We start from the raw sequence: 24,742 nt of genomic DNA, 5'->3' as shown, positions 1-24,742 counted from the left end.
TACCTTGAGAAGGGATTAAACACGCTCAATGTTAACTAGGATCTGTGTTCAGCAAACATATATTATTTTGCTTATGGTTAGAGTTCCTGTCTCTTCAGCACAACCTCTGTGTTTATGCTGTCTGTGGGAAGTTTGACGTGGCAGGATTCTGTGTGAGTGAGTAAGCGGTGGAGGAAGTCGTTTCCCCTGGATGCTGTCGCAGCTAAAGGTGTTGGCTGTTGCAGATGCCTCAAAGTTAAAATCTCTTCCTTTATATATCTATATCTATATATATATAATTTATAGATGTCTATGCCAGTGTGCAGGTAATTTAGTGCTGACTTACTGTCTTCTGGAGCAATGAAAGTTCACGCTGCCACGTCTTTTCTGATGGGGGCGGGGGAGGGAAGAAAGTACGTCTGGCAGCACGAAGCCTCTCAGTTTAAACATTTTTATTTTTTTTTCTTCTTCATGTGTTTACCTTGTTATCTAAAAAATAGAAGACAACTCCCTAAGGTTACCTGTCTGAAGCAGTTTAATACTGCAACTGAGAAATCTTCTGGCACAATGAGGAGTGTGGTTTAGAGGGTGGCACGGGCAATGTGTGAGGAGGGCTAGGCCCTGTACCCAGCTCAAAGTGATTTCTTGTCTGATGTGGAAGATTGTGGGTGTTTTTCAGAAAAGTATATTTAATATGAGAAGCCTAGAGAAGTTTTCTGATAGGGATAGCTTTTCTCTTACTGGCATGTGCCAAAGCAGCATGAATTTGTCTGTTGTGATCTTGAAGCTATGTGTAATTTTGAGGTGCCTTTGTGAGTGCACAATTCCTGATTTGCTTTCATCCAGTTTGCGTACTCAAAGATCACTCTATGGCTCAAGCCTAAGAGTTGAAATAAAATGAAAGTTCTTTCAAAAGAACACTTAACATCTAAAATGCGAGTTTGTATCATGTACCGTTAGCGCTTTGGGGATGCCTGACTTGGGACTCTGCAGAAGTAGTAGGTTCTCATTCAGGGTTTGGATCCTCAGCATTTCTCAAAACAGTTTTAATTTGGGCATGAAGAAATTTGGTGGGATTCTGCTTTTGTTAATGTCAATATGAAGTCAAAATAAAAGATTCTGTCTTACATGGAAAAGAGGAAGCTAGCTATCAAAGCTAAGTGTACAACTTCGATAACTTTTCAAATCTCGTGGCAAGCGCACTGTATCTGAAAACTAGTCTTAGGAAATACAATCGTCTGGTTTAGTAATGCAGAATTTTTCAGATTTTCTAGCTCTGATCTTAAATTATTGCAATTATCAGGATACTCTTTCCTGAAAGTTTCCTAGGAGTTTATTTTATCTTTCTTGACAAAATCTGACTGCAAGAAAGAAATTAAATGTCTTGTGAATGCTCTCATCATTAGAAAACTTTTTTTTGGATTGCATTTAATAAAATTTTGGGGTTTTTTTGGTTTTTGGTGTTGTTTTTTTTTTTCCTTCTTTAACAACAACAGAATCAAGATGTGAAGGCTTAGGAAAAGATGCCTCATAATAGCAAGGATGACAAGGTCTCTTTTTGTGTCAGATGTGGCTCTCGTCTTTTTGGGAATGCAGTTCACAGCCTTTTAAAACACACAAAGCATGAAGAGTAGTAGCAGGTGTCATTTTCTCTTTTGCAGATTCTTAAAGAGGACGCGATACTTGGAATGAGAATATTGCCATCATGAGTCAACAAGGCTATGTTGCAACTCCTCCATATTCCCAATCCCAGCCAGGAATAGGAGGCTTTTCTGCAGGTTTTGGACCACCTAATTCTTCACTTCATTATGGGCATTACGGGGACCCTAACTCCTCATACTCAGCACCTCAACCAGGTATGAAATTGGCTTAAAATATGTTTTTAGAGTCTACTTTTCTATGAAGGTCTTTCGCATCTCCTTTTTCTTACTCGTGTCACCACAGAATACTCAATTTTACACCGCTACTGCAACAGGATCCTGCACTAGCTTTGTCTGTGTTATTGTTGGTGTAAGATGGGTATCTGACCTTCCTGGGTGAATTCCATTGTCCAGGAAGAAATAAGCACCAGTGCTTAATGCTGTATTATGAGTAACACCTAATACAGACAAATGCAAAAGGGGTGATTTCTGGGAACAGAGAAATATTCTCAACTTGTGTTAATGGCAAGCGAGCTCTCAGAAATTGATTGTATTCTTAACAGTAGGACCCCTGTCCTACTGAATTCTAGAGCTCAAACTTGCCTATGAGTGTGAGTCGGTGTTCTGCTTAAGCTTGCTTACTGGGTGATGTATTTGGATAATGAGTGGTAAGCAGAGCCCATCTGCTTTATAGCCACTCAGGAGACAGTTGCTTTCTGTGAGGAGGGGCACCTTGGGTACAAGCAAATTACAAGCAAAAGGGGATATTTGCTTTATTTCTACCCACATAATCAGCTACAGCTAATGTAATTGACATCCAGCAGATAAACACGACCATCTTTGTCTCTCCTTTGCTTTCTATTAATTTTAACTTACTGATGTGTGGCTTCAGATCTTTCAATAACTATATACTACATGAGTATATGGTGGCTGAAGCCTGAAAAAAAAAATCATTTGAGAGCATGGAATTCAAGGCTGTTTTGCTGTATGTAAGTCACGCTGGTCCAATTTCAATAGAGTCAAAGTGGGCATGCTAGCCTAGTGAATTGGGGCTGTGGAAAATATCCAAAGAGGAAGGTTTCCTTTTCCCTCTCTAAGTTTACTAATATACATGGCCAAGATAGGGAGACAGGAAGAGGGACCATCTCAGTATTTTGCCTGATATCACAGGGGGAAATCAGGTAAAATAGTAAAGATGTCTGAAGTATCCTCTAAAGCTGCTTAAAAAAGGATTTGTTAAAATTTTAATAACATTTAGGTTATGATAAGCTACATTAAATTTAGTATTTGAGATGATGGAGTAGGGTAATGGCAGAACTAAGTACCCAAGTATATTGAGGTTTTTTAAATAGTCTGGGATGTCCTTGATTTTTGAGTTATCACAAAAACAGAAAAAATAAGTTGTTTTACCCAGTTTCTCTAAAACTTCTTATAAAGACAGCAGAAGTTATGTTACCTTAATCAGATGCTGAATAAAGTCAGAAGATAGAACTACCTCTGGTAATTGGCTTATTAGAATACTTGGGAAAAATACCAGTTTTGGTACCAAACAAATTTTTGATGTTAGAGTTATTTAAAGGAAAAGAATTCAAGAAATACAGGTTGAAGGGGTGTTTATTCAGCACTGCTGTTTACATAAATTGTAGTCCCTTCACAGTCACTGTTCTTGATCTGAATTAAGAACCGTTTTTACCCTAGGGTTACAGGTTCTACATATGGAAGTGTGTTTTGGTATTTTTTTTTTAAAGGTTGTTCCAGCTTTTCTTTCTGACTGAAATCAAAGGGACTTCTTGCTTCTACCTATAAAGATAACTGGGTGACAGGGAATTACCAGCATACCAGGTTGAATTGCAGGGTCTGTTCATTCTTGCATCTTTCTTACTGTTCCTTTTGGGTTCTTTTGCTGGAAAGTTACCAGCTACTATTTGCTTCCATTTTACTATCTGTTCTGTTTCGTATCTGCTTCTATAGCTGACCAAAACTTTTTCCTTGCTTATGGAATCACAGACTGACTGAGGTTGGAAGGAACCTCTGCAGGTCATCTAGTTCAACTCCCCTGCTCAAGCAGGGTCACCTAGAGCTGGTGTTCTTATTGCTAGAGCAGGGGTGTACACTTGCATTTCTTGGTGATCTTGTGCTTTCTTACAGGGTTCTTACATAAAACTACTTAATCTTTTGCAGGTGTGTCGAAATCAACTGTGCCTTTTGGAACTCCGGCTCCTGTTGGGCCTCCACCACCTGGTACACATCAATTCAGCCAGACCAACTTGCAAAATGGGCCCAGTACACCAGGGCAGCAGACACACAGGTGACAAGAATTAATACATGAGGTCTAAGCTGTTTGACCTCTGTTACCTCTCTTTGGCTGCTTCACTGACATTTAAGTATGGCATCCCTTCTATCTTCAGCGTTTCTGAACTTACTCCAATTCTGAACTGGATCTTCTGGTTCGGTTCCCTGAGGTGTTAAACTGCCAGATCATACAGTGTGATCTGTAGTCTCCTTAAGTTCCGTTTTATAGCAAGTCAGGTCTTTATCATGTGTTGTTTTGTTTTTAATTATTCTTTCTTCTTGATCTTAGACCCATTGCTTCAAAGCAGCAGTAAGGTGTTGTAAGTGCTGTTTGATATAAAAATAGCAAAATTTCTTTTGTTTTTGTTCACTTTCTGATGTCTTAATTCTCCTTTGTTTTGAGGTACCAAGAAGTTGTTATTTACAAACTAATAGTTGGCAGCAAGTTTTGACTAGAAGCTGGTGCAGGTCTCTGTATATGTAGTTCCGCAACCGCCTTGTTAGAATGCCTTTGCTTTATTGTTGTGGGATCACAGCCAAGGCTCCATAGAGTACTTTAAAGGCATTTTATAATAAAGTTCTGTTATACCCTCTCAGATGGATGACTAGTACTCTTTTGCTTCGATCTGAGACTGACTATGAAGAGTTTATTTGAAGTGCTGTTATGCTGCCTCCAGAGCTCACAGGAAGAAGTGAAGGAGACGGGAGTGGGGAAGGGAGAAAATAGGGACAGGTGGAAGCTGTAAAAGGAACTCTTGGAAAAATGATCATACAAGGGGACAGCCAAGCTTTACACAGTGGTTATATTGCAGGTAGTTATAAGTGGGTAAATATGCTTAGCTCTTTTCTTTAATTCTGTCAAATGTCAATTATTTTCCTCACCGGGCACCATGGCAAAACTAGTCTGTGTACCTGTAGCTGTTTTGGTGAACTTGACGCTGTTTCACAACGTTCTTCATTCTTGTTTTAGTTGTTTAGTCTTAATCTGCTTCTGTGCTTTTTAGTTGCCACACAGTTATTTGTGTTCAAAAAAAAAAAAAGTCATGTATATGTTTTATTATGCATCAAAATAGGTAAGCCTGTTTGTCTGTATGCTTTTGCTGTGTAAAGGAGGACCCAAAGCGTCTGGTGATCAGTTGTAAAAGACAACATACTAATGCATAGGGAGAAGTGGTTGTTGTCCTGAAGGTGCAACAACAAGGTGGACAGACTCAAGTTGACATGACCAACCCAGCAAAATACTGATTCTCTTTCCTAGCTTCCAGTCATTGCCTTGGCAGCTGCACGTCTACTGTTTTTTACCTGATCTTATTTTATTCCCAAATTACTGAGAGGTGCTGTTCCAGGCGGGGAAATTTTCACATCAAAATTTCAAGGAAAGTGAGTTCTACTTTTGATATAGCTAGGCCCCTCCTCGGTTTTTGAAGTGGTTGTAAGAAAATCAGTGTAGATCTTCTTTGGGAGATAGCCTGAGATCTTATTTTTCCAGAGTGAAATAGTCTGGTAGAAAATACCTTTATAAGCCACATACGTGTTACCTCTTTCTTTTTTTTACCTGTTTTTCTTGCATTCATGTTTTTCCATATCTGATAATCATGAAGCAGTTTTTCCCTACCTGTATCTTCTTTTTTCTTCTACTACAGAAAACTCCTTAATGGTTTCTCACTTAATTTTCTTCTTTTCGCAGGGTTTTCTCCTAATCTTCTTCACCCATCCCTGGTAGGGAATCTTCCTTTACAAGCACGGAAAGGGAATCGAGTGATGTGATATGTTCAAAAGCTTGTGTTTCTTAATCTTCAAGCTTTCATATAATTATTACCACTCTCTCTTTTCCATGGCATACTCCCTCTTCCTTGTTTCTAACAAGTATGCAAGTAAACATCTACTGTCTTCCTTTTTTTTTTTTTAAACAAATGCGCATTCTCTCTGTGCTTCATGACTATTTTAATAGAAGTACATGTTTTCTGAGCAGAACATGAACAAACTCTCTTAAGAGAATTTGTCTGTCCCAATTAACTGTTTTGGCACCACCATTGACAAGATATAAGACCTTCTAGAATTGTGATTGGTTGATGTAATTTTTTGTGTAACTGCACGAATTTTTCCCTTTAGGTTTCAAGGCCCTCCACCTCCAAGCAATACAGGACCTTCCTATCCTCCCTACAGTCATCAGTCACAACCAGCCTACCCAAATACTGCACCCACTTCATCTACAGCACAACTTGCTAACCAGCTCAACAGCATGCAGATAAATAGCTATGGTAATCATTTTTATCTGATCTGATTAACTTTTTCTTGGTTAAAGCTATTAAGACTATGGTAATTAGAAACTTACTGAACTTCTACATAAACAGAAAATGCCATCTTTCACCACTGTCATTTGCTCAAGTTCTTAGATTATTTTTTTTTCAATCTTATCCTATTCCTTAAATCAATATTCTTGGGTTAATTTTGAACTGATGTTTGATGAATCTTCCGTAAAAGTCAGCTGTCTTCTCAGTCACTTCTCAAATTACTTGTTAATCCTGTTGGTAACAGCCAAGGCATGAGCAATGATATGCAGACAGGATTTCATTTTTCTTAGCTTTTTAGAGTTTCTCTCCGTTTCGAAACTGTCTTGTTCTTTTTTGTCCAAATCTTACAGTTTAGTTTTTCATCTAAATTTATTTGCATTTATTTTGAAGTTAAAACATCTCAAACCTAAGCCATGAGCTAAAGATGCGATCATGTGATTCTTACATGTAAATTACTTCCCACCAATTTTCTGTTTGCTTATATCTGCCTTTCCTGAGTATTTCCTAGTGAAATTTACGATTTCATTTAAGAGGAGTGGAATTTAGTTAGCGTCTTGTTTTGCTGAGGCCAGTGTGTTTAGGAGGATGAGTTTTTTTAAATGAGAATCACCCTAGTGGTTGATATCTTCGTAAAATATGTGCAAAGGTGAACCTGCATTGATACTATGTCACTGTTCCTACCCTGGCTTTATGGTTTGCTGATTTGACTTGTATGAAACCTGCATAACTACCGTAGGTCTGACCCTCTGTTTGTACAACCCTTGTGAAAACTTACACCTTCTTCACCTTAGAAAAATTAATTTAGACTCGAATTCGACTTTGAGGTACTGAACTGCAAGTGCACAATTAACTCAGACCTTTTTATACAGGATGATGAGGTGTGGCCCAGCACTTCATGTATAGCAACTCATATTATTTAGAGCAAAAATATTTTTTTCCTTCCTGCCTTCATTATATTGCCTTCAGCAATAATTAAGTAAAATATAATGTTCTTGCTTCTCATGTTACACGCTGGTAGAGATACCCTTCAGACCACTGAAGACATAGATTCTTTACAACTCTGCCTCTGTGTTGTGTATTGTTCTTCTGTTTTTTCCTTAGCTGTAAGTGTAAGTTGGTGGAGCTTGACGGGGTGATGAAATTCACAGCTTGTAAAGCTACTGGGGCAATGTTTGTACCAGATGAGAACCTGAGCTTGTGTTTTGCATGTGAATTTTATTTTTTTTTTCAGTTAACATGTCTGACAGAAGATGCATTTCAATATTTGTATATTAACACATTGGTCCTTTTGCTCCAAACCCAAGTTTGGTTATTTTTTTTAGCTTTTTTGAAATTTATTTTGCTGTACGTCTTTGGGGAGAAGTTTGACTAAAAAAAAGTAGGTTTTGTAAAGTAGTAAGTATTTACAGACTGTAAGTTTAAGAAAAAAAAAAAAAGTACTTCAAGGGTCCCCTTAATTCTAATTGGAATCTGGATCTTATAAACAACAAACTGTTTTTCACTAGCGTGTACAAAATAATTCCCACGTTTCATCTTTTAGCATCAAGACCAGAAGATGGTTGTAAACCAGATAAAATGAGTGGATTTATCTTCCATCAAACTTGTCATGGTGAAATGCAAATAGCAGATTAACAAAAACATGCCACATAAGAGGAACTGAATATTAAGCAAAAAGAATGTTGTTTCACATTATGAAATAAAATATTATTTCAAGAGCAAATAGTGAATTATATGTATTCTCATCAAGAATTGTCGAAGGCTGGCTTCCCTCTCTCTTTTCCCATCCGCTCCAACTGCATGGTTTTATTGAAAATAGAGCCAAAAGAAATAAAATTGAATGTCTGAATCAGTTGAGACTGAAACTATGAGGTCAGATTTATTATGTGAACAGGCATTCAGGATCCCCCTAATGCATCATTGTCAGTATGGGATACAATATTGCAAATATGTTGTAAATGTATTGAACAAAAATAGACTACCTTCCACACAGAGTTAGCAGGTTATCATTTTTGACTCAGCCGACGTAATTTCTTAATCAGGTCCTGGCACTGCTCCAAGCTCTCGCATGTCTTCTGGGCACCCGGCATCTTTTCAGGGTCCACAACTGCCGCCACCAAACCAGCAGCAAATTGCTTTACCACCTGGATCACAGGTTCCTCCACCAGCAAATAGTGTTAATGGCCTTTGTGCTCAACCGTCATTGCCTCCTATGGCCAGACAAGATGGAATCCCTGGACCTGTCCCCCCAAATCCTAACTTGCAGCAACTTTCAGGACAGCCTCCAGGGCCTGGATATCATCCTCAGCAAAGTAAGGAAGGATCTTTGTTACGTAATTGAAAAGAAAACATGCGCGGAGAGTGACTGGTGGAACTGCGACCATTCGCAGTTGATGTTCTTTCTGCTGACTTGGGAAAAGGAAGTCGGCGGAAAAATCTCGTTTTGTAGAACGGAAAGATTTGCCTTGTCAATCAGTACGCTCAAGGCAGGTCGTGCTTTTGCTCAAAAGTTTAGCATTCTATTGAGACTGTAATATGAAAAAGGAGATCAATTTGGATCAGGAACAGAATTATTTATTAGTATATTATTGGTAATGGGTAAAGGCACAACTTACTACAGAAAGGAATTTTTCTTATACTCTGTCAAGGTATAGATTGCTGTCTGTCATAAGCAGCTTTCAAAAATGCTTTACTATAGCAATAAAGAGTTTAACTGAATACAATTAAAACAGTCAGTAAAACAGTTATTTTGACAATGAAAAAGCCAGCTAACTAGACCAGTTTGCATTGACTGATGTTAGGGGAGAGATTCTGACTAATGTAATGGCCTGGTTTGAATAGCTGCAGTAATCTCTACTAACTGTCCTACTTGATGTATGCCTGAAGACTTTGGAGCCAAAGTTGTCACACCTGGTCTCATGCTTACCTTTAAAACACAGACTGCATGAGCCAAAGTAATCCATCTCTCTTACTTGCTGAAAACAGAAGGAGAAGTTGTGTTTAGCTGAGTAAGAATGAGCTGTATGGCAAAAGTTGATGTTAAAACTTGCTAATGCAACTTAAATACTTTAAAGGAATTTTCATTTGTAACTCTGCAGCAAACTATGGCCCTCAGATGGCAGGATCTCAGCTGTCTTATCCTGGTGCTTTTCCTGGGGGTCCAGCACAGCTCGCAGGTCCGCAGCAGAAGAAACTCGATCCTGACTCTATTCCAAGCCCAGTAAGTAATGCGGCACTAATTTTTTATGACAGTAAATTTCTGCTCCGTTTAAGATAAAGGATTGGCGATGCTAATATTATATTTATTTTAGTTGGTGGGGTTTTCTTGCAATGTAAAATTGCACTTACATGACTTGGTTTACATGTTCCAGTTCTTGCAGTTTCTTAATTACGTGCGATTTTGTACTCTGTGCTGTGAGTTATGGATAAATTAGTGCATAGCATTAGGTTTAGTACTGAAGAGGCTTTATAATTTTACCTAATGTGGGAACTACCTATGACTCCAAATACTTTAATAGGAATTCTCAACAGGAGTCTTAGTATGACAGTGAGCAGTACGGAAGGATTACTTGCATTCACTGCAGCTTATCACCTTTCCTTTTCACTCTGGAAAGTTTGAAGGCTTAAACTTATCAGCAGATAGACACCTAAAGTAGGGTTTGTGTGAACTCTAAAACTGCAATCCTGGAAATGCTGAGAAGTCTGATGCCCAAAAGCCACCTCATTGTTTGATTTCAGGAGTTGCCTAGGCAACTAGAATTGTTTGCCTGAGCATCCTTCCAGTTGCTGCAGCCTTGTAAAGATTTCAGTACCTTGGAATATACTTTAATATTATACTTAATAAGCTTCATAGAGGTTGAAGAGGCTCAGCTGTTGAAGCATACCCAAACATGCACTGGTGGGACAGTGTCTCTTCTTAAAAAGGTGTTAGAGAAAACAAGGTTGTGGTTGCGTCCATGTGTCTTAATTTCTTAAGTAGGCTAAATGTTAAGCAAAGCAATAGCTAGTCAGATGCAGGCTTCGTTTAACTTCTTTATTGAGAAGAGCTGATTGAAATAGAGGGAGAAAACGTGCTGAACTCATGGGGGAAACACATTCTGATGCATGCACTTATACTGGTTCTGGCAATCATCCAAACAGGTCAAAAGGTCCTCAGAGAGTCAGGATTTTCAAAGCAGGCTGTGTCCTGCAGCTTTGATCTGACCTAGAACATAAAAAAAATGTATTAACCGCTACGCTGTAAGCTAGCCTGGGTATAGGACTCTTCCACTTCTGTGCTGAGGCAGTATTGCTGTACAGGAAGGAATTTGTGTTTCACCTCTAGACAAGAGGGAAAAGCATTTGTGTAAAAGCCTGATGCTATCTAGTAGGGAGCAGCCCTGCTTCCTTAAATTGGGATATCCTTTTGTCCTTCTAGAAAAGATTATTTGTTTTATGCAGTGATGGTTTTGATGTAAAATCCACAGAGTTTTGGAAAAAATACTTGTTGATAATCACCGAGAGGTTAATTTAACAGCTGCAGTTGCCTCTGCTAAAGGCAATTTTCAAGTTAAATGTAACTGAAAACTCTTGTGTTTAAAAAAAAAAAAAAAAAAAAAAAAAACACCACAAACCACCTGAAGTGAGTGTCTGTATAATTAACAAATGCCCTTAATTGGTCAGTCATTCCTAGTGTTTCAGTATGGTGCTTTCTACATAAGATGGAGAAAATGGTCTTGTCTAATTAAAAAAAAAAAAAAAAAAGGGAGGGGGGAGAAGGAGGTCTTGCATGAAAGCATGGGCTGATGTCTTGTTTCAATTACAGATGTAGAATAAACAGTCTTGACTATGACAACGATGTTAAAATAGGTTAAAAGGTTTGTTTAAGCAGTACAGAGAGGATCAAAATGACATGTTTAAAAGAAACATGATGTGGGTCAACGTCTGTAAAGGGCAAAAAGCTAATTCAGAATGAGGAATAAGTATGACCATGTGTACTTCTCTTGTTATATTTACGTTATATAATTACAGTAGTGTTGCCAGATAAATTTACTTCTTATCTGTAGCCGTTGTTGATTTATATTTTCTTACATATGTTAGAGGTTGATATGTGCTCTGACAACATCTATGAAAACTAGCATCTGGGCTTTGTCAACAATTATTTCCAAGAACAATGATATATTTAGGTCAGTTAACTGCAGAATACCATGGTACGTTGATCCTTTGCAGAGCTAAATCTGAAAGTGGTTTGCTTTCTTCAGCCAGTGGACCTTTTCTAGAGCAAAACCTTTTTCCTTCTAATGCAAGAGTTAGCAATAAGTGTACAAGCCAAGGAGGCAGGGAAAAGTAATCAAGCAGAAGATATAACAAGCTGTCTGAGGAATGTATTGTGTATTTAAATTGCAATACAAAAACTTTATTGGGGGAAAAAAAAAAGGTTCCAGGCCCCAGATTATTTCCAGTGTGTTAGGAAATACCTTTTGGACAATGATCAATAGACTATGCAACTCATTTTGGTTTTCTTCTGTTTGCTTTCCAACAGAGGCTTCTGAACTTCCCTAGCTATTATTAGAAATTCATAGGCAGTGTAAAGATACCATTCCATGGGACACCAACTGCAGTGGCAAAGCCAGGTTCAGAAATTCCCTGTCTCGTTCTTCTTGCCTCTCACAGCAGTTCAGCTGCACTCTAAACCAGATTGCTGAACGGATAGCTGCTTTGAGGGGGGAGGAGGAATAATGGTATTGTCTCAGTGACACTGTTTATGGTGTGGAACAAAATACAACTTCAAGTAACTTCAGTTATATCCTGAAAAGTATCAAACTGAAACAGTGGTGAGGGACTGTGCAGAAGTGACAGGGAAGGAAGCATATGGGAGAGAAATTTGTTCAGTAGTAAAGCCAGCTTCATGAGCATTTCACGACATTACACTGTAAATTGCAATAAACTAGGCTTCAGCCAGAGTAAATCTGTACGTGATCAGAGCTGCCTCACTTTAATAAAAGTTTTCTGTGATTGCCCTCCTTTACTTTCTTTCGAGGAGGAAGCTCATGACATAGTCTGACCTAGAGAATGAAAACGCTGAGCTCCAGTGTTGAGATACTACCTAATGGACAGCAAGGCTTTTCTCAGGAATTTAAATTGCTGCTTTCTAAATGGCAGTGCAGAAATATAGCTCAGCTAGGAAGGTTATATACTAATTTTTTTTCTTAACCACCCTGTGCGTAGAGCCTAGTCAGGAGGAACGAGGGCTAAACCCTCCCACCATTGCAATCTCATTGCATAATTTATGATGAACAGCAGCTGGCACAGCTGTGGTATTAGAAAAGATAACCTGCTGTGTATGGCATCTGTATAAGGTGATGCAACCGTGCACTTCGGTTTGATCTGGGAGAATGGAACGCCACATTCAGTAACGAGGACTTATTTACACCACCGTTCCCCTAGCTAGCCTCTCTTGAAAAGGTCTGTCCTCCTAGCTGTCAGTATACTTACTCTAAAAAGCTCATTTGTTCACCGAATATAGGTCTTATCCACCCTGACATGTGGCGTTACCCCTGAGTTCCAAGAGGCAACTGCAGTTGTAAAGGAGTTATACTGCTCAGCTGTGTGTAGTTTTCTAGTTAAGTGTCCCAGAAGCCTGGATTATGATAGATTTATAGCACCTCGGTATAAGACAGCGTCAGAAGCTTTATTTGGTGTAGATGTTAGCATAATGGTTTATGAATGGAACTGAATACATGGCTTACCTTTCTCATGCTGTTCTTTCTTCTTATTCATCAGATTCAAGTAATTGAAAATGATAAGGCTTCTAGGGGAGGGCAGATCTACGCTACAAACACAAGAGGACAGGTTCCTCCTCTTGTTACCACAGACTGCGTAATCCAAGACCAAGGTAACTGTCCTTGTTACTGATTTGGGAGTCTTTCTAGGTGAAATCAAATTTAAAAAAAAAAGAAAAAAAAAAAGACTAAATCCTCAAATTTCTCATCTGAAAATGATGCTCCTTACTCTAAATTAAACATGAAATAGGAAACTCTTTTTAAAGGAAAAAAAAAAAAAAAAGGGGGCGGTGTGGGGTGTGGCAAGAAGTGAGAGTCGAATTCTTGCACCTTGGGTTGACACCTCTTGTACTCTTCCTGACCTTTAAAATAAATATGAATAGTTGAGACAACTTTTCTTTTTAAATTAATTTTTTTAAATGTCAAGTTGAAAGTTTTAGATTCTGAAATTTTAAAAGATGGACACTAGAAGAAGAATGAGACTAACACTGTTGTGTTTTAAGATATGAATTTTGGAAAATTCTATCCAAGCAATAGGGGCAGCGTACAAGCTGTCTACTTGACTTAGTTTTTTCCTTTGTCCAGTGTATCTGCCTTTGCCTCTGCCTAGAGCCTGAAGGTACAATATTCCATGTGCTGCTCTTGACAGTAGACTTGATATTTTAATACAGGTTAAACTGATGGTATCGCTTAGTCCAGCATCAATTTAGCGGTGCTTGGATAAACCGTAGAAAACGTACAAGCACATCAGGATTTTTTGGCATTATCTGAGAGTGGGGTAATGCATTTCTGATGAACAAAGAAATTCCTTTCAAGAAACTGAGCAGAGCTGCAGCTTGATGGTTAAAAAAGGAGCATAAGTAAGCCGATTTCTGAACTCCTGTTGCCTTTCAGTGCTCTTGTCTACAGTGCACAGCACAGTTTCTCATTGAGGGAACTGATCTCAGTGTGTTACAAGAAGTGTCGTGTTTTTAGCACACTCTATTTTGCAAGGTAAATGAGCATGGTGATTTTAACACAGCTATACTACTTTCTGAATGAGAGCTAGCTCATTAGAGCAGTCTTAACAGTAGGTATCAGTGTGGAGCGTTTCATTATGTAGAGTGGTGGTATTTCCATTGGGGATTTCATCCATATTATTTTAAGTTCTTAGATACCGTAGGTTTCAAACTAATCTCTATTGGGATTCTTATTGCAAATAACTGTGGTGTTTTTCTTGATACACTTAATCTCTGCTTTAAAGTCAAACAGCAAGAAAAGATTTACCCACAGGGAGGGGCAATGGGCTGACAGATAAAGGTGAAAGATGGTCAGAAGCTTGAATGTGAGGAAAAGAAATGTGTATTTCATTTAGCATACGCCCTTGTTGCTTCATTTGTTGTCTTGATTTTTCTGGTTTGTGTTTGGGACAAGTGGTTTGCTTTTAACAGTCTTTCATTCGGTATGGTGTGTTGGGTGTTTTAGGCCATGCCAGCCCTCGTTATATCCGATGTACTACCTACTGCTTCCCGTCATCTTCAGATATGGCCAAACAGGCTCGCATTCCACTGGCAGCTGTCATCCAGCCTTTTGCTATTGTTCCACCAAATGAGGTAAGGACAAACTGAATGTTAGTCCCATGTGGTTTTGTCTCCTAAATATTACAGACTTGTTCTTGGTTCTTGATTGCGTTGGGATTGGGGGTGTTTTACCTCTTGACTAGGAGGGAATAAGAGAGTAGAGAGGTGGCGAGGTGGCAGAAGACTATGAGATGCACTTGGGTCATGATGCAACTTCAAGGGATAAAAATCTTTGTTTAGAAAAGGTACAAGAGTGATCTGAACCACTAGGTTCCTGGTGTTCCCCCAGCCGCCTTTGGTTTATGCCAGCTTTGTCAGTTGCTTGCTCTGCTGGAGCTCCATAGGTGTAGGCAAAGACATTAAAAGAGGATGACCACAAACTGTATCAAGTTGGTTTTAAGATGTGGATAATTACATTTTAAAAATGGCATTTTTCCATTTAGTTCTTTACAAAATAATTTAATTTCACAGCAGACTGAGAAGATAATGGTATTTTCTACTTGGATGAGCTGAGTCATAGAAAGAAGGCTAATGTAGCCACCCATTTTTGGCACTCATTTGGAGGCACTAACCTAATCAGTTCCTTTTCTCATATTACCATCTCTAATAGCCCTTCATATTCTGAACGTATCCCTAGTTTGTCTGCAAAGTGTTTCTACAGATTGGCAGTATCGTATCCTGTGGTCTTAAGACAGTTACCCAGATTTCGTGGCATCTCCAAGGGATTGTATCCGTAGCAGGGATAAAACTAGTTCTCAAGAGCAGCATTTAGCTGCATCATTTATCTGTAGGATCATATTTCTTGTTCTTCAGCTCCTGCTTCCTCCATTGCACAGCTTCTAAATTCTGCAGCAAATGTCTGCAGAATGCATTTCCTTTTCATGTGCTGCACTAATTTACTTTCAGAGCACTGTTTGCTGGGAAAAAAACGAGGATTTCATGGAAGTTGTAGTATGTGATTGTGTCTTCAAAAACTCCTCATAAAATGCATGCAGAGAAGAGCCTAATTAAAATTGCAAAGACGTTCAGCACTGGGTTTTGCAATCTTTGGGTTTTCTTTCTTTGTTTTATTACTTGTAAATTCTTAGGGTTTTTTTGAAAAACATGTTGGAAAAAAGCAGATGTTGTTCTTTATCAGGATGGATAACTTCCAATCCAACAGATCTCTGTAGTTTGAATGAGGAGTATTATTTTAACAGGGTAGGATGCAGTTATCTTCTCTCTGGTCCACAGGGAAATAGGATGTATTACTTATGGTTCTGCAGATACCGAGTCTCACTATTTGTCTGCTAGACAGCAATTTTGGGTTTCATTCCAGTTCTTGAGGAGAATGTGCAGACTTGGCTTGTTGCCCCCTCCCCCCCCCCGCCCCGCATTTTCTCCTAGGTGAAACTCCTGCTGTTGCTTCTCCACCTCTTCACTTTACCAGCCAACCCTTACCCCTTACTACCCTTTATCCCAGTTTCTGTGCCCAGGTAGCACTTATGATTCCGCTTTCACGTCAGCTCTTCATTTGTGCATCTTTCAGTCTGCCTCTAGTTATTTATGTTCCCCATGCATGACTTCCCTGTCTTCTGCATAGTGTTTGGGTAGGGTGAGCAATGAGTTGCTAAAATCTAAATCTCTTCTGCATATGTAAATTAGCAGTATGTACAAACACTTGTACTTGACCAAGTTCAGGATGGTTTTCCCAGGGTTGGTAAAAAGACGTACTTAGTGACCCACCAGTTCTGAAGTGTTAGTGCTCTCAAGCTGTTGGAAAGGTCAGTGGAATTCATTAATCTGTAGAGAGTAGTGTATTATTCCCTGCCCGCTTTCTTGGAAGAGGCTAAAAACCTCTGAAAAATGTCTCTCAAAATTGGCAAAAGTCCAGCGTGGAAAATTTTAGTATGAACAGTTACAGCTTGGTAAAGTTATAAGAACTGAAGAGATGGTGCTGTAGTAGGAAGTGCTGGGCAGTTCTTAGCCGAGGCAGTTTTTCCAAAGCTTGCCTGTGCCCTTTGTCTTTGCTGCTGCTGCCAAAATAAGATCTTGCTCTTAAGATCTTCCAATAAAATGGTCTTCTGTATGGGATTTATAACCACTTTAATTCTGAAAAGCCACTTAATTTGAAAGAACTGTGCTTTTTATAGAGGTGAAATACGTTCAGGGGTTTATTTGTGTTTCTCAGTTTCCTAGTATGGTGCATACTGCCTGGAACTAGCGACTGCAAGGCACAGAATGTTCATTGTTTCAGAATATCTAGCCTATCTTATGGATGCTTTAAAGTGCATTTTAACAATGCCTACAGGTGATGCTCATCACGTGTTACAGGGCTCAGTACAAAGTGGGAATCTGTCTAATCACTTTATCTCTTGATAAGCAGCAGGTTGTATCTAGTAACTGTTTAAAATAATGATATTTTTTTCCTGGCCTTTCAATGAATAGTTTGCCTTCATTCGTCTGTGTTGCAGCTTTAGCTGCAGTTCTCTCTCTGTTTCTGCGGTTTTTAATATACTCAGTGTTAGCGCACAGGGAATTCCAGCTCTGTTTTTTTCTGGTGTTTTTCAAAGGAGGGGGAGGAAGAAGAGCAACGGCTGCAAGGGTTTAGTGGACCATGGATGTGAAATGGCCGCAAATGGTTTGTGCAGCTGGTAATATGGTTAGGAACAGCTGAGAAACGGAGCTATCTCACCTGAACTGTAAGGACTTTAGCAAATCTATACAGTATACGTAATCCGTTCTGATGCATATTGTGTAGACCATGCTTTTCTGTGTTAGGAAAGCCCTATGAAAAAAGCTATGGGCTATCGGGGTCATTCAGGTCATTGATAGACTTATGAGCGTTCCATAAATATCATTCTTTATTAATTGGTATTTTGCTTTGATCGTCACTTATAGTTGAGGATTAACTTAAAATAGTATATAAAATATATTTGTGTTTTCAGTGGTCTTTTGCCATAGGATTCATGCCTGTCTTTTTTTCCTATGCCATTACTGTGCTAATGCAGAAACAAAGGATTTCAGCACGTCTGAAAGGCAGATTTAAGTTCATTAGTCACATTTTTGGGGAAAGTGGAGTGTCTACACCCAGGAGCTGGTGTCCTGTCTCCGGAAGTGGAAGTGGGAATGTTAGCATACAAAGTGAATAAAAAAGTGTTTTAATTAAGTCTGGCAAAAAAACTGTCAGAAGCTGAGAAATATACAAACTTTTAACAGGGGCATCTTTTGAAGACGCGTACAACAGGTGTCTCCATTTCCAGTAAAGAATGGGATACAAATTCTCCCTATGGGAGAATATAAGAAGACAAAGTAAAATCATCATGGTGCTAGATAAGGATGTTAAATGAAAAGATCTCATGCATGTCCTTGAATAAGTGTAATGTGTCTTGTGGGGGGGAAACCCAAAAACAAAAAAAGTTTGCCCCTGCAGTGAGAAAGAACAAATGTAAAATTACAGAAATGTAGCGGAATGAAAAGATGACGATGCTGTTGCCTTATACCCTGCTAAAAACTTCCCAGGCAATTGAGACCCACTGGACTAATACTGGGTCTGAGAAGTTCCATAGCATCTAGAAGTCTGGTGGAAATTCTGAGTTAAGAGGACACAAAGCCAATATAAGCGAATACAAAAGAAGGTATAAAAATACACCTATACCAGTAGGCTGCAATATCAGTCCTCACATCAAGAGAGGAAAGCTCAACTCCACAACAATTTAGGGTTGAAAGGGTAAGAAAGATAAATGCAGGTAAGATGCAGGATTTCAGGTGCTTACACGTAAACTGGTAAAACTGCACAATGAAAACATTCTAGAGAAACCATTATAAAAATTTAAATAGTAAAACTGGCCACTGAAGAAAAGTTCACAAAGGAGACTTTACTTCAGTAACGTTAAATCACAAGTGAGAGCGGATTAAGGATGTAAGTAGAGACCTTTGAATAGAGATCGTTGTAGGCTTGCGTTTGCTATCCCAAGAGCTGCTAAGTTAGCAACACCTGGCATATATACTGAGTGTCAGAAGAGTGGAGCAAGTGAAATGGGTTTATCCAGAAAAGCTCTCAAGTTAGAGGGGCAAAATCCATGGAGTCTTCCAAAGATTACTGCAAAAAAAACCCCTACAGCCAATCTAGAAATTTATAAACTAGTGAACATTGTATGTATGCTATATATCATTTGAAACAAAGGCTGTTAAAACATTCATGCCTTACCCCCCCGCAGTGTCTGAACAGCTCTAGACATTTCTGAATCTTATCTTTACCAAGTCCTCATCTATTATTTTTCAAAAGAAACAGTTCATTTTCACTCTCCTGATTTGGTTGATCTATGGAAAGTATTTGTTTGTTATAGATTGAGAATACAGTATCATTGTTTGACAGAACTTATTTTTAGTCCACCAGTGCTTTAGCAACAGTCTATAAAAATAAACTAGCTCTCACCGTTATCATCATAGAGCAAGCCCTGCATGAATTTGTTTTGGAGATGTATGAATGTTTCCAGAGCCCGAATAAACCATGTGATCTTCATTTAACATTTCATACTACTTGCTAACAAAAGGTAATTAAAAGAGTATTTCGTGTTGGAAAAGCAAATATAAACAACTCCAAATACTTATCTATAGTTTTAAATATTTAAATATCTAGTTGCCACCTGATTTGCTCCGTAGTAGTTTTGTGTCATCATTCTCTACCATGTTCTTTCCTATATATTTGAATTTATTTTTTTTTTAATAGTCATGGGTGGGACTTCAGTATTTCACTTCTCACTTTCTCCTCAGTTAATTAATGAGTTAAAAGATAAAAGTGGAATGGAATTATTTCTCAGAAATGCTGGTGTTCATGAGCTAAAAGCCATTTAGGCTTTTCAGGATAGCAGACTTTGATAATGACCAGTGCAGCTGGGCTGTTTGGAAAGCCGTGGCTTTTACCATTTTTTTTGGTTTTGTTTTTTTTTGTTTGTTTGTTTGTTTCAAGAACAAAGTCAAGTACCAGAGTGTGAATTTTTCTTTTAGGCCTCAAGTCTCCTCTTTTTGGTTTTAAAGAAGTCATTCAAATGTTAAACAAACACGAAGAATTAGGGAAATCCCAACACTCCTGCGATGTCCCCTGGACTCAGTGGGGACTCGGGTTCTGCTGTCCCTATCCTGTAGCTAGTAAGAAGGGTGAGCAGGCTGTAGCTCTAGTTTGAAGAATATTGTTATGTAGACACATGCATTTATTAGTGGTTACGTGTTCACGCAGAACTTTGGTTTGAGGGGAGTGAGGAACGCTTAGTTTGCAGGCAGTAGGAAATGATTCAAATTAAATATCTTACTGGCTGCTCCTTTCTATTAGGGATGTATTAAAAAGCCCAGACTGTGGGACAGATCCTTGAGGTGCTTGCTGATGATATCTACCCACTGTAAAAAGCTGTTATTTTTATTTTACCCTTTGATTTCTTTTATTTAGTTACTTATTTGCATGGGCCCCTCCCCCATATTGCAGGAGAGCTTAGCTAATTTAAGAGCTTTGGATGATGGGTTCTATCAAAAGACTTTTTTCAAAAGGAATACGTTATATCAACTAGGTCATGCTTATCTGCATGGGGGCTGACTCTTGACAGAACTCAATAGATCTGTATGGCATGACATCCCTCATCGAAAACGACATCAGCTCTTCCTCTGTATTATCCTATTTATCTGTGTGTCTTTTTATGTTCTCCTCCACTGTAGTATCTACCAATTTGCTTTCTGTGGAAGTGGGACTTGCAGGTCTAGCTGTGGGATCACCCAAAAGTTCTTTGTAAAGTTTGGTTTTATATTGCTGCTTTCTTCCCTTTTGGGTACCGAAGCTTAGGTAAGCAATTGAGGGTTTTGTACAGTTCAGTGATTTTACACTGTGAGTCTTTTTAGTCAGGAATGCATGGTTAGACAGTAAAATTGTCCACACTGCTAGTAAGCTTTTTTTAACTATCAAAAGATTATAATTTTAAGAGAACCTTTTCTTCAAAAAGTTTTGAAAGAGAGATTGGCCACAGTTTTGTCCTGTTGTGTGTTTTGAAATGTCTCACCCGTCTCAGTGTTGGCTTGTGACTTTGTAATCCGCATACGTACTTGGAACTTGAACTCCTCTTCATATTCCCAACTACTGGAAATGAAATATCAGAGCTCGCTGAATGTTTAACATTTTCCTTTGTGTGGACTTCAGGTGACCCTTTATATCTAGGTTATTCAGAATTGCTTCATGTCTGTTCACAATTCTGGACTTCTCTCCAGTGTAGGTAACAAAAGCTTCCTCATTTCAAATGAGTGCTCCACAGCAAAACCAGCAGGTGTTGACCAGTGAGGAGATAATATTTTGCTATCTCTGAATTGTAAGTGGGACAGATTGTTTTGTATGCTCAGCAGTTCTGGTCTCTGGATTGTCCGAGATCCAGCAGAGACTGATTTTGTCAATGTCTTTGGCACCCACTATCAACGTAATCTATGCTAGTTGGCATGTTTGTCTGAGACACGGTGAGAGTAGAAGCCCTGCACATGTGATAAACTGAATACTTAGGGCATTTTGTCTGATGGTGTAGAAACGCTTCTTCACCCTCCAGGAAAGAGGTCTGATCACCAAGTCTATTTCCCAGTTTGTACAAAAGAGTTTGTTGCCTCCATTTAAACTTCCACAGATGGAAGCTGGTGGACCAGAAGGAGAGCACGTGTACCACTACCACGCTGCAGATTACAACTAGGCCAGTTAGTTTAGGGATAGGGCTGTGCTACCAGACATTTCCTCCTCGTTCTTAGGACTGTGTTGGTATTTTTGCAACCAATCCATTGTCGAGCTATTTGGAACAATCAATCCATGTAGAGATTGTCCAGGTAGCATAAACTTGTATCTTGAACTCATTGCTGTATACCATGCTGGTACGTGTGAGTCAAAGCACTACAGTTTCTTCTGTTTTCCAGCTATTAAAATAAAACAAGTTCCAAAGCATCCTTATTGATGCCTTCTTATGGGAGAGAACTGTGAGACTGATCTCACAGTTCAGAGTCTGCCTAGTCTATGGAGCAGGATGGGTATTTGACAATCTATGTTGCCCCGTCAATGCTATTTTATTTTAATTTTTTTTAACTAGCTAGCGCCAGGTTAATGTCTGGGGTTTTTTGCGTAGCTCCTCTCCCATGCGTGGTATGGAGAGCCCAGAACTCTCAAGCGTCTCCAGGTGCCTCACCCAGAAAGTTTTATATCACTCTGGAGGCCAGTGCCTGTAAGCTAGGTTTCACAATGCCTAATTTAGGTGCATAAATCCTGTATTAGATGAGGCTTTCCTTATGGAGTATGCCCTGTGCTAGTCTGCATTTGGTAGTAAAGCATTTGAAATTGGACTGCTTCCCAAGACTTCATCATCTAGGAGAAGGCTTTTTGTTAGCCTGTTGGGCTGTAATTACACTCTGTAACTAGAATGAACTTTCAGAGCCAAATTTAGCAAAGGCTTTGGCAGCAAAGCTTTTCCTAATTCAAGTAAATTTTACAATTTATTTTTTTCTGCCTTTTTGCTTTTAGGGCGCATTTCAAAATACTCTTAAAGTGTACTCTTTAGAATACTTCTGTAGTATGTTGTTCCATGCACCATTGTTGTTACGATAAGGAGGTAATTCTGAAAAAAAAATGGTGCCAGTGACTTGGAAACTTGATGTTTTCGTAAATTTTATTCATATTGTAATCAGAGTTCCTGATTAATTATTTACAAATTTGAAATTTAGACTGGTGAAACGCCTTTATAAAGATGTCATTAGTTCCTGATAAATTGGAGACTGTGTCTGCTCTTCAGAATGGTAATAGAAGAAGAAAAACCTGACTAAGCAACAGTACATGTAGAAGGGAAATAAAAAGTAACATTCATATGCACTTAATTAGCTGGCCAACAATATTGATAATTTGTTTTGCCAACAGAAATGGCACTCAAGAGAAAAATTACTTTGGCTATTGCTAGATACCTCTGTAACTCAAAATAGCAGCTTGAATGGCACCTGCTATTCTGCCTGTGTGTTTTCCTCTACGGACTGCGTGTTGCTCTCCTGAAATGGTGTTTGTCTCCTCTTATGCACTGGCCAAAGCTGATCGTAGCAACAGCAGTAAATTAAACATTGTAAGACTGCGCAAGCTCTAACTGTAAGCTGTCAGAGATGTTACTCAGTTACCTTGGAAACTTCAAGAGTCAGAACACGCTGGTATTTAGGAAGTTCAGGAGGAAAAGTTTGTGCTTTGCTTTTTAAACTGAAGTTGGTATTGCATTTTCAGTTTATATATATTTTACTTACCTGTCTGTATGAGTGCAGTATTTTATTTTGGTTGCAACCATGTAAAGTGTGTAATTATGTAGAAAAACTGTTATTTAAAGTTGAATAGGTAGCTGATGCTGGGTGGGGAGGCTGTGGTTGAATGGTTTGGTTTTGTTTCTTTCGTATCAAACAAACATTGCAACAGGTTACGTCTGGGGCCCAATCACAGCAGGCTCAAATGCTGTCTGCAGAAAAACAGGAGAGACAAAGCCTTCTTTTGCAGAATGTCCCTTCGGTGGGAGGGGAAGCTCCTCCTCTTGTAGGACAGGAAATAGGTGGAGGGAGCTGCTTTTGCTTACGGTCTCTAGCAGCATTAGGTAATCCACGCGTGCTGAAGAGAGGCATAGATTACCTCCTCAGCCCTAGAGTAAAGGAGCAATAAAACAGGTCTGCGTCCTTCGCAGGTTGCTTAGCTCGTACCTCAGTTCCACACAGCCCCTTACTTGTGACATTCAGCTATAGCTCAGTGTTAATAAAAGAGAGGTGGGTAGTTGCGTACAAACATTATTAATGTTTGGAGGTTCTGGAGTCATCCCAGAAGCATCCCAGTTACTGTAGAAGCAAAAGTATTCATGGAAGAGAGACTTGGAGTATGAACATTCCTGCCTGATGTGGTATTTCTAAAGTAAGAGCTAGTTTTGCTAATGACCTTCAAAACTAACATCATAGAAAGGACTTGGCTTTTAAAAAGTGTATTACACTCATCCCAAATAGCCTTGCTTCAGAGGTGAAGATGTTCAGTGCTGCTTTTTGTTCACGTAACAAAATTTCTCCTAATACTTTCTAAGTACTCCTGTGGCAATTGGCTAGCTGTAGTTGGCTTGTGAATGCAGCATGACGCTTTAAGTGTGCCCAGTTCTTTCTGATTTCAGTGGAATTAATTAGCCTTAGAGGCATGTTTACTAATAAACATTGTTTAAGAAGGCCTGCAGGTAAGCAGAAGTATCTTATCCACCTCCAATTAAAACAGTCTTAAACTTGTCTATGCCTTTTTTCTAATGAAAGCTTCTTTCTTTAATATGTTTGGCTGTGCAAAAATAGGAACAAACGAGTTCCTATTGTAGAAAGTTCTCAGGAATGCAACCATGAGTAGTAAGTTTAAAAAGTCACAGTAATGCCTTCTAGCAAAAGAGAAACTACTCCAGGTTTTTGAGAAGGAAGGAAGGAAGCCCTCCGTTGATCAGACTTTCGGGCATGATCTTAAGTCAGTAATTGCTTTTTTCTCAAATGTTGAAAAATATTGTGTATATATATACACACATGCACACATACAGACACATCTGTCTATCCACCTATATGTGTGTGTGTATGTATAAAAAGAAAAAAAAACACATATTTGGTCTCTAAAGTTGACGATAGCCCAGCAGGCCAGAATGGTCCTGAAATCCAAAGTTTGGTTTTGGTTTTGTTCTTCCTACAATGGCATGAGTAACATCAATAACGTTCTTTGGATGCAGAATTTCATCTAGGAAAAGTGTTGCTTCAGAAATCACTACACTACGTTTAGATTTATTTACAAACTTAAAGATTTATTCCCTAAACCTAGAGCTGCATGTTCCACGAGTACTATTTGGAGTGTTGCTTGATTTGCTATCCTAAGGATATTCTAGAGCATGTTAGACATGGTGGCAGCGTTGGTCTTTGACCTTCTAAAACAGAATTGATAGGCCAGTTTACCCATTATCTGTGTATGTTATAGACGGGGCCCATGTTTTAAACTGTGGTGTTAGATTTACCATTTATTTAGCGATCTTGAAAATTTTTGTGAGGGTAAACTAATACGGATGTGACCATACAACGCATGCAAGAGACTGGTCCTGTCAAGAAGTCGTCAGTAGTATTTGGAGCCCAAATTTTGTCTGCTATTTTGAAGATCCTCTAGAGCTCTCCTGCAGTGATCTGCAAAAAATAAAAATGATGCCGGAATGAGG

The 24,742-nt window shown here is 38.9% G+C and overlaps 1 protein-coding gene across 9 annotated transcripts in view; it reads left to right on the top strand.

Moving 5' to 3' along the window:
• SEC24D (SEC24 homolog D, COPII coat complex component) overlaps positions 1 to 24,742 on the top strand; it is a 145,339-nt gene that overhangs the window by 93,609 nt on the left and 26,988 nt on the right. For all 9 annotated transcript variants that reach the window (XM_054203708.1, XM_054203707.1, XM_054203705.1 and 6 more), the window contains 7 exons: positions 1,641 to 1,835; positions 3,801 to 3,927; positions 6,024 to 6,172; positions 8,245 to 8,514; positions 9,301 to 9,422; positions 12,965 to 13,076; positions 14,428 to 14,555. In XM_054203708.1, coding sequence (XP_054059683.1) covers positions 1,685 to 1,835; positions 3,801 to 3,927; positions 6,024 to 6,172; positions 8,245 to 8,514; positions 9,301 to 9,422; positions 12,965 to 13,076; positions 14,428 to 14,555 — 1,059 coding nt within the window. In that variant the 5' untranslated portion in view covers positions 1,641 to 1,684. The remainder of the gene's footprint in view (positions 1 to 1,640; positions 1,836 to 3,800; positions 3,928 to 6,023; positions 6,173 to 8,244; positions 8,515 to 9,300; positions 9,423 to 12,964; positions 13,077 to 14,427; positions 14,556 to 24,742) is intronic.

Source organism: Rissa tridactyla, chromosome 5 (assembly GCF_028500815.1).
Source record: "Rissa tridactyla isolate bRisTri1 chromosome 5, bRisTri1.patW.cur.20221130, whole genome shotgun sequence".
Classification (NCBI taxonomy): Eukaryota; Metazoa; Chordata; class Aves; order Charadriiformes; family Laridae; genus Rissa; species Rissa tridactyla.
Note: the sequence above shows the minus strand (reverse complement) of the source record. Positions and strands in the feature narration are given on the sequence as shown.